Source organism: Ambystoma mexicanum, chromosome 9 (assembly GCF_040938575.1).
Source record: "Ambystoma mexicanum isolate Mex_15411 chromosome 9, UKY_AmexF1_1, whole genome shotgun sequence".
Lineage (NCBI taxonomy): Eukaryota > Metazoa > Chordata > Amphibia > Caudata > Ambystomatidae > Ambystoma > Ambystoma mexicanum.
Window position 1 is genome coordinate 23,463,376 of NC_090931.1, and position 14,910 is coordinate 23,478,285.

At 49.6% G+C, this 14,910-nt stretch overlaps 1 protein-coding gene across 11 annotated transcripts in view; it reads left to right on the forward strand.

Moving 5' to 3' along the window:
* Positions 1-14,910, forward strand: part of GRAMD1B (GRAM domain containing 1B) — a 1,544,984-nt gene that overhangs the window by 1,402,057 nt on the left and 128,017 nt on the right. For 8 of the 11 annotated variants that reach the window (XM_069614089.1, XM_069614092.1, XM_069614091.1 and 5 more), the window contains 2 exons: positions 4,877-5,023; positions 12,951-13,069. In XM_069614089.1, coding sequence (XP_069470190.1) covers positions 4,877-5,023; positions 12,951-13,069 — 266 coding nt within the window. The remainder of the gene's footprint in view (positions 1-4,876; positions 5,024-12,950; positions 13,070-14,910) is intronic. The other 3 variants (XM_069614090.1, XM_069614095.1, XM_069614097.1) reach the window with 1 other exon arrangement.

Consider the following 14,910-nt stretch of genomic DNA (forward strand, 5'->3'; position numbering starts at 1 on the left):
AGTCCTGTCCTGGATAAGTTGTAAAGGGCGGAGAGTAGAGGCAGGTAGATTTAGAAAGAGGCTGTTACAGTAGTCCAACCTAGAGAGAACCAGAGCTTGCGAGACAGTGAGTTTCTGGGGGAAGGAGAGAAAGGCAGAGTACCTCTAAGGAGGTCCAGTAAGAAGTTTGACTTTTTAGAGACGTCAGAGATGTGTGCAGAGAAGGAAAGAGTGGAGTCAAAGATGACCCCGAGATGTTTAGTCTCACAGGTAGGGATAGGAGGATGGCCAAGGGAGGCCGGCCAGAGAGTGAGGGGAAAGGATGATGAAGGTGTGCCAATGAGGAGGATCTCATTCTTGTTGGCGTTTAGGCAAAGATCATTGGCGGCACACCAATATTGAATAGCAATTAGGCAGGTAGAGATGAGGGAAGGAGAAGAGGTGTCTGAGGGAAGCCTGAAGATGGGTTAGGTGTCATCCGCATAGCACTGGAAGTTTGAGCAGAAAATGGAATTCTAGTAGGCAAGAGTTGCCTGGTATTGGTTGAAGAGCCAGGGCGAGAGGTTAGACCCCTGGAGAACACCACAGGTAGAGAGGGCGATAGAGGATAGGAAGGACCCAATTTGTACCTGGGAGGGTAGATCAGAAAGGAAAGAGGTCAGCCAGGCCGGGGCCTGGTCAGTGATACCCAAGTTGTCACAGAGACGACTGAGCAGGATGGTATGGTTGACCGTGTCAAAAGCAGAGGAGAGATCAAGTAGGATGAGGACGGAGGGAATGTTACGAGTCAAGGTTGGAGAGCAGGTCTTCACGGATCTTCAGGAGTGCAGCTTCCGTGCTTCTGGCAGCTCTGAATCCAGATTGGAGGTCATGGAGAGAGCCAACAACGTCTGTATGAAGGTTAAGCTGGGAGATGGCCAGCTTTTGAAGGAGCTTCCCTAAAAACGGAGTAATGGAAATTTGGGGATAGTTAGCAGGGCAAGATGGATCGGCTGTGGGTTTCTTGAGGAGAGGATGCACAAGGGAGTGCTTCAGAGGAGAAGGGAAAGATCTAGAGGCGAAAGAATGGTTACAGAAATCGGCAAGGACTGGAGCAAGGGTATCAATATGGTCCTTAATGATTTTAGAGGAACAGGGATGGACCTGTTTTGACGAGGCTTTCATAGATCAGACTTGTACAGCAACCTCATCCCGGGAGAAAATAGGAAAGGCACAGAAAGCGGGAGGAGGGATGGCAGAGGGAGTTTCAGCAAGCCGGGAAGGAGAGGAAGGGGGGGCTGAGGAGAGAGTGGACAAGATGTCCTGGGTTTTGGAATTAAAGTGGGAGGCAAGGGCATTGCAAAGAGCCTGGGAGGTGAGAGGAGGGGTGGAGACTGCAGCAGGGTTGGCCAGCTCCTTGTAGATTTTAAAGAGTTCGGCTGAGTTATTAGATGCCGCAGAGATGCAGGATTGAATGTGGCCTCTCTTCTTGGAGTGGACAGAGAGACGGTATTGCCTTTGGAGCAGGCGGCAGGCCAGTTTGTCAGAGGATGAGCAAGAAGCCCTCCATTTCCTCTCGGCCACCCTACACTTACGTTTAAGTGTAGATAGGTCTGGGTAATACCAGGAGTTGCACTTGGCTTTGGACTCATGACAGGGGCAAGAATATCAAGAGTAGCAGAAACAGAGGAGTAGAGCCGGGACAGGGCTATGTCAGGGTATGAGTCAGTCTGAGGTGGGACGGGGGGGGAGAAGGTGGCAGCGAAAGCCTCAATTGACATGCGCTTAATGGGACAAATGTCCGAGAAGGTGGGTGGCAATCTTGGGGAAGGTTTGGTTTGGGGGGAGGAGATGGAAAGATGAGAGGAGAGCAGGCAGTGATCACTGCAGGAGAGAGGAGTGATGAGGGGAGTAGAGAGGGTTATGCCAGAGGAGATCGAGACATCAAGTGTGTGACCAGCAGAGTGAGTGGGACCGGAGGGGAGGATAGAGAGGGAGAGTGAATTACAGAGGTCGCGAAAGAGTACAGATGAGGGACAAGGAGAGTCAAGCTGGATGGTGAGATCACCAATGAGAACGAGTTGACTGGCTGAGGCCAGTAGGCAGGAGGAGAGGTCCGCCCACTCCCAGAGAAAAGAGGTAATTTGACCACAGGGCTAGTAAAGAGTAGCAATAGTGAGAGGGTGGTTAGGTGAGAGAGAGAGCCTGCAGACAAGGCTTTCCAAAGAAGAGTAAGTCTAAGTGAGGATGATGGAGGCAGAAATCCACTCAGGGAAGATCAGGGCTACACCCCCTCCAGGTCGGTTGGATCTGGGGGAGAAGAGGATCTTGTAGCCGTCAGGGAGGAGAGTGTCAAAGCTTGTGACAGAGATGGCCGTTTACCATGTCTCGGTGAGACTGAGGACATCGAGGTCAAGTTCTTCCAGGAGGCGGCAGATGTCAGAGGAGTGTTTGACAGCTGAGTGAGAGTTGAGAGTGGCAAGATGAAGAAGGATGCCAGCCTTAAAGACCTTCCGGGGAGGGGTACAAATCAGGGGTATGCCCTGCAGAGGTGTTGAGGCAGCTTCAGATGGGGTAGAGGGGGAAGGAAAAGAGGGCAAGGAAGCCAAGGGAGGGGAGTAGGAGACAGGTGGGGGTAAGAGAAAGTTGATGAGGTGAAGGAACCGTCTATCAAAGAAGAGATTGGCCTGAGGGCCTTGCACCATGACAGTGCCATTAAGGTAGACATTAATGATGACTCTGGAGGAGTCAAAGGAGTCCATGAGGACTTCCCAGTGGGTGCCCACATTAATGGGAGAGGAGGAGACAGGACAGAGCACAGAGATCATATGAGGGGTCCAAAGATCAGGTGAAGGAACGACAAAGAGGATGCCAGTGAGGGTTTGTCTGGCAGAGGCGCTGGAATAGATGTCAGCGATGGGGAGACCTGGGTTTGATGCCAGGATATCCTTTTTGAATTTCTTCTTCCCAGACTTAGTGAGAAGGGAAGGATAGTAAATAGAGAAGCAGTTAGAGTAGATAGGAGAAACAGATAACGCCATGAGCAAGTAAAGAGAGGGTGGACAGTAGGAGAAATATACAAGAAAGTGGTAAGGAAAAGCTCTGGGCTAGCAGGATTACAATTGAGGGCCAAAAGTAAAATGAAATACACCCACATTTCAATTTAAAACACATCCTGGCTCTCAGGATCTGGTGGGTTGGCACTCAGGCTTGCAGAAGGACTCCTGGAATATTGCAAGTTGGATCTCTGCTCTCATGATATGTGGGCAGCTCCCAGGAAAGTCCAGCCCCAGCGACATTAAATGGATGTTATTGGTTTTGGCTCCAGGACATGAAAGCAGAAGGCTCAGCGTGGAAGTGGGGTGCTAAATGTGGAGAAGGTGTGTTTCTGGGGTCGGCATGGGAGGTGCAAGGTGCTAGTGTAATGTAGAAGGTGATTTGCTAATTGCATATCAGTTTGGGGGGGGCAGGAAGGGCGCTAAATTAAACCCACAATGCAGAGACTACAAGGCAAGGTGTTCAAAATGTTATCGCTCTGCCTCCACTGAAGGGAAGGAAAAGGCATTTCAATAAAATGTTTACCTGGAGACGAGGTGATCCGTGACCAGTGGCACACACGTGTAGCGGCACCAGGGGGTTGCAGGCACGTGTCCGGGTGAACTAATGCTTGTCCCCTTTATTTTATGCAAAGAATACTCGGCCACCATGATGTTGCTTCTCAGAAGTTGTTCTAAAAGTTTCAAACTGGAGTCACAGTGCCCACATGTGTGCAAATGTATTGTATGTTGTATTACAGTGGCACTATATGGTTTATTGTTCCTCATTTTTGTTGACGGGGGGTTAGTCTGCTATAGGGACGATGTAGCATATATAATGAGAGATCAGATCAAATACCCCTTTCTCAATCCGCTTGAGAAACCTCACAGAAAACACTGGGTGTTCTTAATAAAGTATATTGAAATGCTGAAATTGTTTTTTAGGCTTTCTGGGAGTCCTTAAAATATTAGATTTGTTAATTAATAAAATTTGTACTATGAAACATTGTTACAATCATGTCTGGAATCCCTATTTTGTGATTAGCAGAGAAGAGATGTAATACCACTCCTGTTAACTTGAACCAAGCGGATTGAGAAAGGGGCAGTTCATCTGATCTCTCTTCATATATGTTGTATTACAGTACACACATATGTTACTGAACATACCACTGTGTTGCTGTTTGCAACGCAGTGTTCCGCACACTCTCACAAACACACGCACACCTATCAATTATCAAATATTTTTGTTTTAAAATTGGACTGTAAATACAATGACAAAAATACTTATAAGTTCAATGTATACTTTCCTTAAATGTCCTTCCGTCCTTCCCTATTCCTTCCTTTCTTTCCTTTCCTTTTGCTTCCTTTCTTTCCTTTCCTTCCCTTTCTTTCCTCTTCCTAACTTTTCTCCCTTCCTTCCTTCCCATTGCTTTCTTCTTCTTGTATTCCTTTCCTCCCCCTTCCTACTTTTCCTTTCCTTCTATCCTTCCCGATTCCTTCCTTCCTTTTCTATTCCTCCCTTCCCCTTCTTTTCTTTCCTCTTATTTCCTTCATTTCCTCTTCCTTCTTTTCCTTTTCTCTCATGCTTTCCTTTCCTCCGCCTTTTCTTCCTGTTCATTTCTTCTCCTTTCCCCTTAATTTCCTTTCCTGTCTTTCCCCAATCATTTTCTTCCTTCCTTCCTTCCTTCCTTCCTTCCTTCCTTCCTTCCTTCCTTCCTTCCTTCCTTCCTTCCTTCCTTCCTTCCTTCCTTCCTTCCTTCCTTCCTTCCTTCCTTCCTTCCTTCCTTCCTTCCTCTTCTTCTTCTTCTGCCTTCCTCCCTTTCCTCTTCTTCCTTCCTTTCTTTCCTTTCCTTCCTTTCCCCCTCAATCCGTCCTTTCACAAGCAGGTGAAGTCCAGGCGTTCTACGAGGACCTCAATGGCCGCCAGTACATGAATGAAGTGTTTAATTTCAACGTGGACAAGCTGTTCGACTTGCTCTTCACGGACTCCCCGTTCCAGAAGGATTTCATGGAGCAGCGACGCTTCTCTGGTGCGTACCCGGTGGGTGGTGCTCGTGAGGGTGCACGGTAGGGGTTGTGGGCTACAGGGCACTTTTAGGACATCAGCACTCCTGCTCCTGTGTATCTGGAGTGCTGCATAACCTGGGCATTTGTCCATCTTTGTACCAATATACATCACACTTGCTCATTCCTCTTGGCCCCTTTCTTCTCCCCCCCAGTAAGGTGCGGAATGAGACGGGTCTTCTTTTTGGCATAAAAGGCCACAGATTTATTTTCACACATAATAGAAAACACAGCAAACTATTGTGAAAATAGTTCCAAAGGTGTGGTGACTGCTCCGTTTCCAAAACCTGCTTCCCCCTTTTCCCAACACCCAAGTCCACAGTAGGCGTAATTCTCCCAACCCATAGTGCCTGAGACCAGCCTGCCCCTACAGGTGTTCCTGGGCTGGGAGAGTGCCATTTGTTTTGGGGAAGCTAAGCCCTCATTGCTACCACCAGGCACCCCCGCCGCTTAGGCTCCCAAGAAATGCTGGTCCAAGAAGAGCAAAGACCCTTCCAGCTGTGCAATGGCTCATTCAGAGTCTGTCTCTTGTCACTGATCACCACAACACCGCCATGGCAAAGGTGGGTTACCGCCCACCGGAGCTCCCCCTTTCCTCTTTCTTAGTTCCAGGAGCTTAGTGCACTTTGTGCACAATTTCTCTAAAACCTCCATGCCCCATCCAAAACCTGCTTCCCCTTTTTTTCAAAGTCCATAATAGCCACGAATCACTCTGTCCTTCCTGTCTAAGACAGGCTGCTTGTTGGGGGGAAGCTGAGCCCAAATTGCTACCACCAGACGCCCCCGCCGTTTAGGCTCCCAAGAGGCGCTGGTCTGAAAGAGTGAAGACCTTTCCGGCTTTGCAATGGCTCATCCACCGGCTCCAGCTTTTAACCCGGCTTTCCGGTCAACCCGTACGCCCTACTGCACCCGCAGTAAGTTCCCTCCATATTATATCTGGCTAATGCTCCTCAACCAACCTATCCTTGCTCTGCCTGCCCCTGCCATAGCTACCATGCTGGAGGAGCGCCGTTCTTGACGGGTGAAGTAGAGCTTTTATTCCTTAGTTAGACTTTCAGACATCACCTTTGCCTTACTTCCCCTTTGCCTCAGTCCTCTCCCTTTTTATCAGGCTAAACTCACCCCCACAAGAATCCCCGGGCTTGTGCCATTTCCGACGGGAGAAGCTGACCTTTTAATTCCATTGGCATTTGTCATGCAGGCCCAATCTCCCCTACCATGATCCTCTATGGCTTGCCTGCCCTTGCGGGAATAATAACGGCCCGAGGGAGTGCCATTCATGACCAAGAGCTGCTGGGCCAACCTCTTTCCCTTAAAACAGACCCCTTTCTTCTCTTCTATTCATTATGTAGGCCAAGGCTTCGCAGCCATAGTAGCGTTTTACCAAAACCCAGACTACTACCTACCAGACGTCCCCCAGCCCATGGTATTCTTTTATTAACCCCCGAAGGATTGAACGGCTGGGTTGGCCGTGCCGACCTGTTCACCTATAGAACCCTAGCTCCAATGCTAACGATGTCCCCCGTGCCTCTCCTAACACCTTATTTCAGAGAATGATGCCTTTTTCCCAATTTACCTTGTAGCGTTGGCAATGCTGGCCACATGACCCCACAGTCATAACATTAGCAATCTCGCTAACCCCCGTGTCATCCACCTGCTGACTTCATTTCTGCTCATGCTCCTTTGCTCCCCACTTAACCAAACTAGCTTAACCAGTTTACCCCCAGTGCCCCATCACCAGTCCGCTGAGTTATTCCTCACTAAGTTGACATCTGTTTTTTGAATGAGACAACTTTTCCCAGAGTATTGCGTGCTCCACCGCCCCTCCAGCTCCGTCTTTACTTCCTTTCCTGTTAAACTGCTCCCTGCCTAGCCCCAATCAAGCTCTAAACGTATCCTCCCTTTTATTTATACCCATGCGCTTTGCTGTTACGCCTGGCGCCCCTGGGGTTTGTAACCAATTTGCCCCAGTGCGCAAACACTAATAAGTTGAGCTGTGTATCCATATCCTTCCTGTTAGCCTACGCAGCTCAATGGGTAACCCGGGCCCTCTCCCCCACTCCAGTGCCCTTACAACTACCAGGCCTTGCAGTGGTATGGTACCCCACCATGTCCCAAAGCTGGCCAACCTGCCTCGTGAGGTATACCCTCTCGTGCATCCACCTCGGCGGATCAGTAACTGACCTGGGCACCTCATGAACCTTCAACCCTTGCCCAAACCAGATATACCCCTTACCATGACCTACCATTCCTTTCGTGGACAGAAGTTCCATGAACCCCCTGGCTCTCCTCCCTTGTGCGGGCCTAGCACAAATATATTCCCTCTGCATTACTTTAAAATGTGCCACCTTGACAAAGGTTTACTCTTACCCCTGTGGCACCAGCCCCCGGCACCTGACCATAAGCAAGCCGTTGTAAGCGATAAACCGCCCAAATTCCATCCCAACTGAAATTCGCCCCACGCATATACACTAGTCAGGTACAGCACATTTGAAATATGCCTGGTAATCCCCTGAGATGGTGGCAAGTGGGAGGGGACCCACCCCTTCATGCACAAGCACGCCTCACCCCTTCATGCACAACCACGCCTCCAAACACTTGTGTATAGATGCGTTATAACTGTCTTAGAATAACAAAGAGAGCTACCTGTGCGCCGTTACTACCATACGCCTACTGCTGCAAGCGATACAATAGGAAGCCACCTCCTGATTTCAAATATGCATGGCAGTCCGTGAAGCTGCAACAGTGCTTTTGAAACTCCTGATTATAGGCGTGTTACGGCAGCCATATAATAACTTAACGTGCGGCGTACACTTAAGCAACTCTGCCTCACCATACAGGCACCTGGATTGCCAATTCACTGCACCTTGTTACTCGATGCCTGCACCAAAAGCTATCCACAAGTGCAATATTTGTGGCCGCCTCGCCACCTTGCGTCATCCTGTATAATAGTCTGTAATCTGTTCCCTGAATGGCTAGTGCCTTAGCCCCAGCAGGGAAATAAGCGTGCTTACAATCCTTACCTTTGTTCCGCGCCAGCACAACCCAATGGACGCGGGCCCGGGGCTGGCCACCCCATCATGATAATCACTTTAGTTCAATGCTGCAATCCTGTTCTAATCAATTTGGCCAACAAACCCCCAGTTTGGGTCACCATACTGCTCCTGTACTCAACGTATTCAAAATCCTGTCAATACTAGGCGCCCCTGTTCAGGCGGGATTACTGTACCCAGCGTGCTCCCCAATGCACCCAATTAAGTCCACCTAAATGCCCACTCAATTGAGGCACACGCCCCCAGCCTGCACTTTCCCTTTCCGTGCGACACCACTCTTCAGTGACCGCACGCCCTCCGGTTGCGATATATCCTTATCGCATATGGCATTAGTTTGCTCCTAGCCAACTAAGTTGCCCTGATAGGGCTCAACATATGGTCGGAAAACGTGTTACGCAGAGGCCATGAATGAAGCTACTCCTAACATTGCCATATGTTAGTGAAATGCTCCCATCAACCATACCGGAGAATGCGGCACCAATGCCACAGCAGTCCCAATGCTATTCCCCTGCCACACCTTGCTCTGTAGCACAAGTACATTTCCCCTGCAGTACAGTACGCCGAACTGTGCTGCATTGACAACCTGTGTTCTTGCGCCTGTGGCATGGGAGCCTGTCAACGACCATAAGCCGAAAGATGCATAATGGATGCACAGCAGCAAATCCGCAAGGTAGCTCCCAATTCAAATCAACCATAGCCTGCTCCCTGATTACTGTACAACCCCTGGCCAACTTGCTTTGCCCCTACACCACAGAGTGCTGTCTCGACCCTGCCTTCGCTGCATTCCGTAACCTAGACCCGCACTGTGTCCTATAGCACATGTTTGTCTGGCTAACCAGTGAAACGTCTACACGTCCCACACCGTACGATTGCCACCAAACCTTCCCAGGGATTATCGTGCGCCTTTTTCCCACATTCCCACTCTCAAGTACACCTAAGCCTGTTTCTTTTCTCCTTATCCCGACCGCTTTTCCCGCGATGCCTGCATTACCCTGCGCTTTGAATGTAGCCCTGAAGCACCGGACCGCCCATTTTGTTGTGTGTGCGCGTGATCTGTGCTTCAGCTCTGCCGTACAGGGTACCTTACGAAGGCTAACTAACAGATGCCCCCCCTACGAAGTAGTTTTCCTTTCTGTCCCTGCTCACTGCACCGCTTCGCATTGCAACCCCTCGCTTTCCTGCTGTCATTTAGACGCTAGTGTCCATGTGGGCTTTCACTTCCTCTCACAAGCCTTCTCTACTCTCCACGCCGCCTTCTTCCTTCCTTCATGTCATCACGTTTTGGCAAATAATTCTGGAAGGTTTCTAAGAACTCTACAGCCACATTATGCATATAGTTCCTGTGCTTTCTGGAAATTCGAATCATGGTGTATTTCCAATAATCCCTTTTAGAAGCACACAGGGTAGGATAACACACGTATTGCGACGGAAGGGATAAACAGGTACAAAACACACCAAAATGCTCAAAACGCATTCAACATTAAAAAACCAGCATGAAAATCTAATGGGCGTACAAAATATTTGGCCGTGGTGGGACTCGAAATCACAACTCCAGAGAGAGGGGGCCTAAATTCAGCACCTTAGCTGCCATCGTTAACTAGAGGAAGGATTGCAACGTGGTCGGGAGAGGCCGGGAGCGTGCTCCTCTACTTTTTTTAATTACCTTTTACAGCTCCTATATTTTTATTTCAAGGAGAAACTGTTCCGAAATGGTTTCGTTTTAAAATAAAAGTGTAGGAAGAAGTTGAAACTTGCACTTTCATTGCACTGCACTGGACATTCCCTTAAACAGCAGGTGCAAGTGTTTGGTGGTGTGCTTTGTGTGTGGGAGGGGATGTGACGATGGGGTTTGTGGGGAGTGGGTGCAGGCCAGCAGGGAACATAGTTCCACTACTTTTTTTCGTACACTTCGACCGCTGACCACTTCTTGATAGGTCAAGACGAAAATGACCTCAAAACAAAAAAGAAAACAACGTTTAAGTGCTCTGAATGCACTAAAATGCCATTATTCAACATGGAGCTAGAGGCACAAACATACGGAAACGTCCCGATGACCAACAAAAACAGTTTCCGAATGCACTCTTTCGCAATTTCCCAACCGTGATCCGACCACTAACGTGGCGCAGCCATCACCTTGCCTCCAGGTCCCACCAAGCGGTAAAGTTCCCCATTTAATAGCCATCAAGAAATGCAAGTTCACGAAATTCGGGAGCCAAATCCCGATATTCCCACGACTCGAAACAGGCTGTAATGCATTATGCAATCGCACGCCTCGTGCGGAGGCAGCACGTCCTGCTCTGTGCTATTGCAACAACCTCTGATTATAACTAGCGCCGGCTGTATGTTTTAGTCGCAGCATGCTCAATAACAATGATATTGCCCGTCGTCCGCATAACCGGTGCGCTCCATGGGTAATCCCCCCTCTGCTAAACTAAACTCAAAGCGAGCCCTCTCCTCGCTCTTCTATCTGGCCGGCTCTCTCCCTCACCGTTCCCCTCACACTCATGCGCCGTGACCCGACGCTCCTTACCCGACAGGAACCGAACCCCATGCCGGAACACTGGGATTCTCCACCACGAACACTGGAACATCCGCGCCGGAACGCCAGCCTCCGCGATTCCAATCCACATGAACAAGAAGCTGGAACAAAACGAAAATGAAAGACCCATCTTGTCGTCAGTGGGCGGGCGTCCTTCTGCTGCAGGCTGTGGTCTGTGCAGCCAGCGCCCGCCGCTTATATGAGGCTTAGTCCGTCCCTTTCTTTTGTTGCCCTTTTGCGGACTTTCCCAGCGCTTTTGGCGCATTTTGGCTTATCCCTCCCCCTTACCCCCGGAGGAGGGAGAAGGAGGACCCTGCCCTGGTTATCGGAGTGCCTCCTCCATCTTGTGCTGTCTTCTCGTCACCTTCAGTGTCACTGCAGAGAGCACACGATCACACAGGACGTTCCCCTGTCGCCGCATGGCACGTGATTCGTGCACATACATCTTTGCGCGGATCACTCTGTGTCGAAGCCACCATGCCGAGGCTTGAGCCTATCCCATCACGCCAGTGCACTCCCAAAAGTGCATGGACGCGCCCCTTTAAGTCTAAAACATGGCTCTATTTCTGTGGACGCAGCTCCTCTTCCATCCCGGCTTCGCTTAAGCCCTCGGCATGCAGGGTTCTCTGGCCCTGAGTGAGTGACATGTTGCTCTCCCTTCCTGGGCACATAGGGTAGATGTGTGCTCCCGATGTTGCTGGCACTGTCCCGGATTTGGGGCCTCTGTCCCCCATCCCGAGAGTATTTTTAAAATTTCAGATGTTAGGCATATTCAGGGGGACGGCCTCACAGGCAACACTTATTAAACGCCATTAACTTCATAACACTTTCATAATGTTGGCATGACAGGTGGGGCTCGACCCCGACCTTTCAGGTACCAGCCACATGCATTCATTATATGGGCTAAGGCTGGAGTCGAGGCTCAAAACATTAGGCGACCCGAAGGTTGTAGCACCTAGTGTACAGTATGTGCAGATTGGCGGAGGGTGTGTGTGGGGGGTCGGCGGGGGGTTACAGTCAATGTCTGCTTAGGGCCACAGAGGAATGTGGGAGTATACAGAAGGTGTCTGTGGGGGCCCTTCTCTGCTTAGTGTCACTGGGGAGGGAGTTACAGTCAATGTCTGCGGACCCCTTCTCAGTTTAGGGCCACTGGGGAACGGGGGGGAGTTACAGTCGATGCCTGTGGAGCCCCTTCTCTATCTGGGCCACAGGGGTATTGCATAGTCTGTGTCGTGGTTGCGAATGCCCGTGGTTGCCTGCAGGTGTTTGGTGGCGTGGCGGGGGGAGTCCGATGCAGGCACATCTTTGCACCTCAGGCCCAGGCAGGGAATCTGTGACTTCCAGGGCTATGCACGGTGTCCTGTATCACTGTATGCGTCATTTTCATTTCTTTTTAAGTGAATTTTATGTGAATACCACCCCCTTCAGTCCTCCATTTAAAGAATGCCACAGTGGCCCTTGGCCATAGCAGGTCATGATGATTGCAGGTCATGATGATTGCAGGTCACGATGATAGCAGGTCATGATGATTGATTGCAGGTCATGAAGATTGATTGCATGTGATGATGATGGCAGGTCATGTTGATAGCAGGTCATGATGATGATTGCAGGTCATGATGATAGCAGGTCATGATGATAGTAGGTCATGATGATTGCAGGTGATGATTGTGGCTCATGATGATTGCAGGTGATGATAGCAGGTCATGATGATTGATTGCAGGTCATGAAGATTGATTGCAGGTCATGATGATTGCATGTGATGATGATGGCAGGTCATGATGATGATTGCAGGTCATGATGATGATTGCAGGTCATGATGATAGTAGGTCATGCTGATAGTAGGTCATGATGATTGCAGGTGATGATAGCAGGTCATGATAATAGTAGGTCATGATGATTGCAGGTCATGATTGCAGGTCATGATGATTGCAGATCATGATGATTGCAGATCATGATGACTGCAGGTGTTGATAGCAGGTCATGATGATTGCGGGTTATGATGATTGATAGCAGGTCATGATGATAGCAGGTCATGATGATTGCGGGTTATGATGATAGCAGGTCATGATGATTGCGGGTTATGATGATAGCAGGTCATGATGATTACAAGAAGCCACGCAATCTTCACAGCCTTGGAGTAATTGCTCCCCATTCACGTGTGTCAGATTATTGGCCCTCTGTTAAGGTCTTTGTTGCATTGGAAGTCTCTGGCACCTGCACTCAAGGCACTATTGTCTTATCTTCAGTTGGATGATGAAGACTCGCCCCATCCACTTTTAATAAGACTTATGTTTCTTCTAGAGGTAATTTTTCACCCTTGGAAGAAGGAAGAAAATGGCAACCAGACTCGTGTCATCCTGTACACTATCACCCTGACTAACCCGCTGGCTCCCAAAACAGCCACTGTCACAGAAACCCAGGTAGGCACTGAAGTTGTTTTTTCTAAAACTTTTTTTTGGTGGTATTTATTGAAGAGTAATATAATTAGAATTCATAGAAAAACCCAATATTCCAATTCCTGAGGAGAACCATTAATGCACTTAAACAAAAGTTATTACTTCACTGCCTTCAATAACTCAGCATTCACCCTGTACATTGGACTCTCAATTGACATGCCTACATCTTTCCTTGAGCACTGGGGTACCATTCTAACCCTAAAACATCATTAATTTAATAAACATATTTGTTTATAATTACTATAATGAAGTTGGTTTGAGACATGCAACGCCACACTGACCCGCTGTGACTGAAACCCTGATACGCCGTTGGTTCCGCGTATGACTCGAACCAGTCCTTTCAGTTGCTGTGTGATCTGAAGTGCTTACCGGTTCCCTTCCTACCTCTTGCAGGGCCATCACCATCTTACCAGTCCCCTGGGGCCACCTTTCCTATGACAGTGCAATCACCCACCACCCGACCCCAGGACACTTGCTCTACCTATGTGAGAGCCATCACTTACTTCCAGACCCCGGGACGCTTGCTCTACCTATGTGAGAGCCATCACTTACTTCCAGACCCCGGGACGCTTGCTCTACCTATGTGAGAGCCATCACTTACTTCCAGACCCCAGGACACTTGCTCTACCTATGTGAGAGCCATCACTTACTTCCAGACCCCGGGACACTTGCTCTACCTATGTGAGAGCCATCACTTACTTCCAGACCCCGGGACACTTGCTCTACCTATGTGAGAGCCATCACTTACTTCCAGACCCCGGGACACTTGCTCTACCTATGTGAGAGCCATCACTTACTTCCAGACCCCGGGACACTTGCTCTACCTATGTGAGAGCCATCACTTACTTCCAGACCCCGGGACACTTGCTCTACCTATGTGAGAGCCATCACTTACTTCCAGACCCCGGGACACTTGCTCTACCTATGTGAGAGCCATCACTTACTTCCAGACCCCGGGACACTTGCTCTACCTATGTGAGAGCCATCACTTACTTCCAGACCCCGGGACACTTGCTCTACCTATGTGAGAGCCATCACTTACTTCCAGACCCCGGGACACTTGCTCTACCTATGTGAGAGCCATCACTCACTTCCAGACCCCGGGACACTTGCTCTACCTATGTGAGAGCCATCACTCACTTCCAGACCCCGGGACACTTGATCTACCTATGTGCGAGCCATCACTCACTTCCAGACCCCGGGACACTTGCTCTACCTATGTGAGAGCCATCACTCACTTCCAGACCCCGGGACACTTGCTCTACCTATGTGAGAGCCATCACTCACTTCCAGACCCCGGGACACTTGCTCTACCTATGTGAGAGCCATCACTCACTTCCAGACCCCGGGACACTTGCTCTACCTATGTGAGAGCCATCACTCACTTCCAGACCCCGGGACACTTGATCTACCTATGTGCGAGCCATCACTCACTTCCAGACCCCGGGACACTTGCTCTACCTATGTGAGAGCCATCACTCACTTCCAGACCAGGGACACTTGCTCTACCTATGTGAGAGCCATCACTCACTTCCAGACCCCGGGACACTTGCTCTACCTATGTGAGAGCCATCACTTACTTCCAGACCCCGGGACACTTGCTCTACCTATGTGAGAGCCATCACTTACTTCCAGACCCCAGGACACTTGCTCTACCTATGTGAGAGCCATCACTTACTTCCAGACCCCAGGACACTTGCTCTACCTATGTGAGAGCCATCACTTACTTCCAGACCCCAGGACACTTGCTCTACCTATGTGAGAGCCATCACTTACTTCCAGACCCCAGGACACTTGCTCTACCT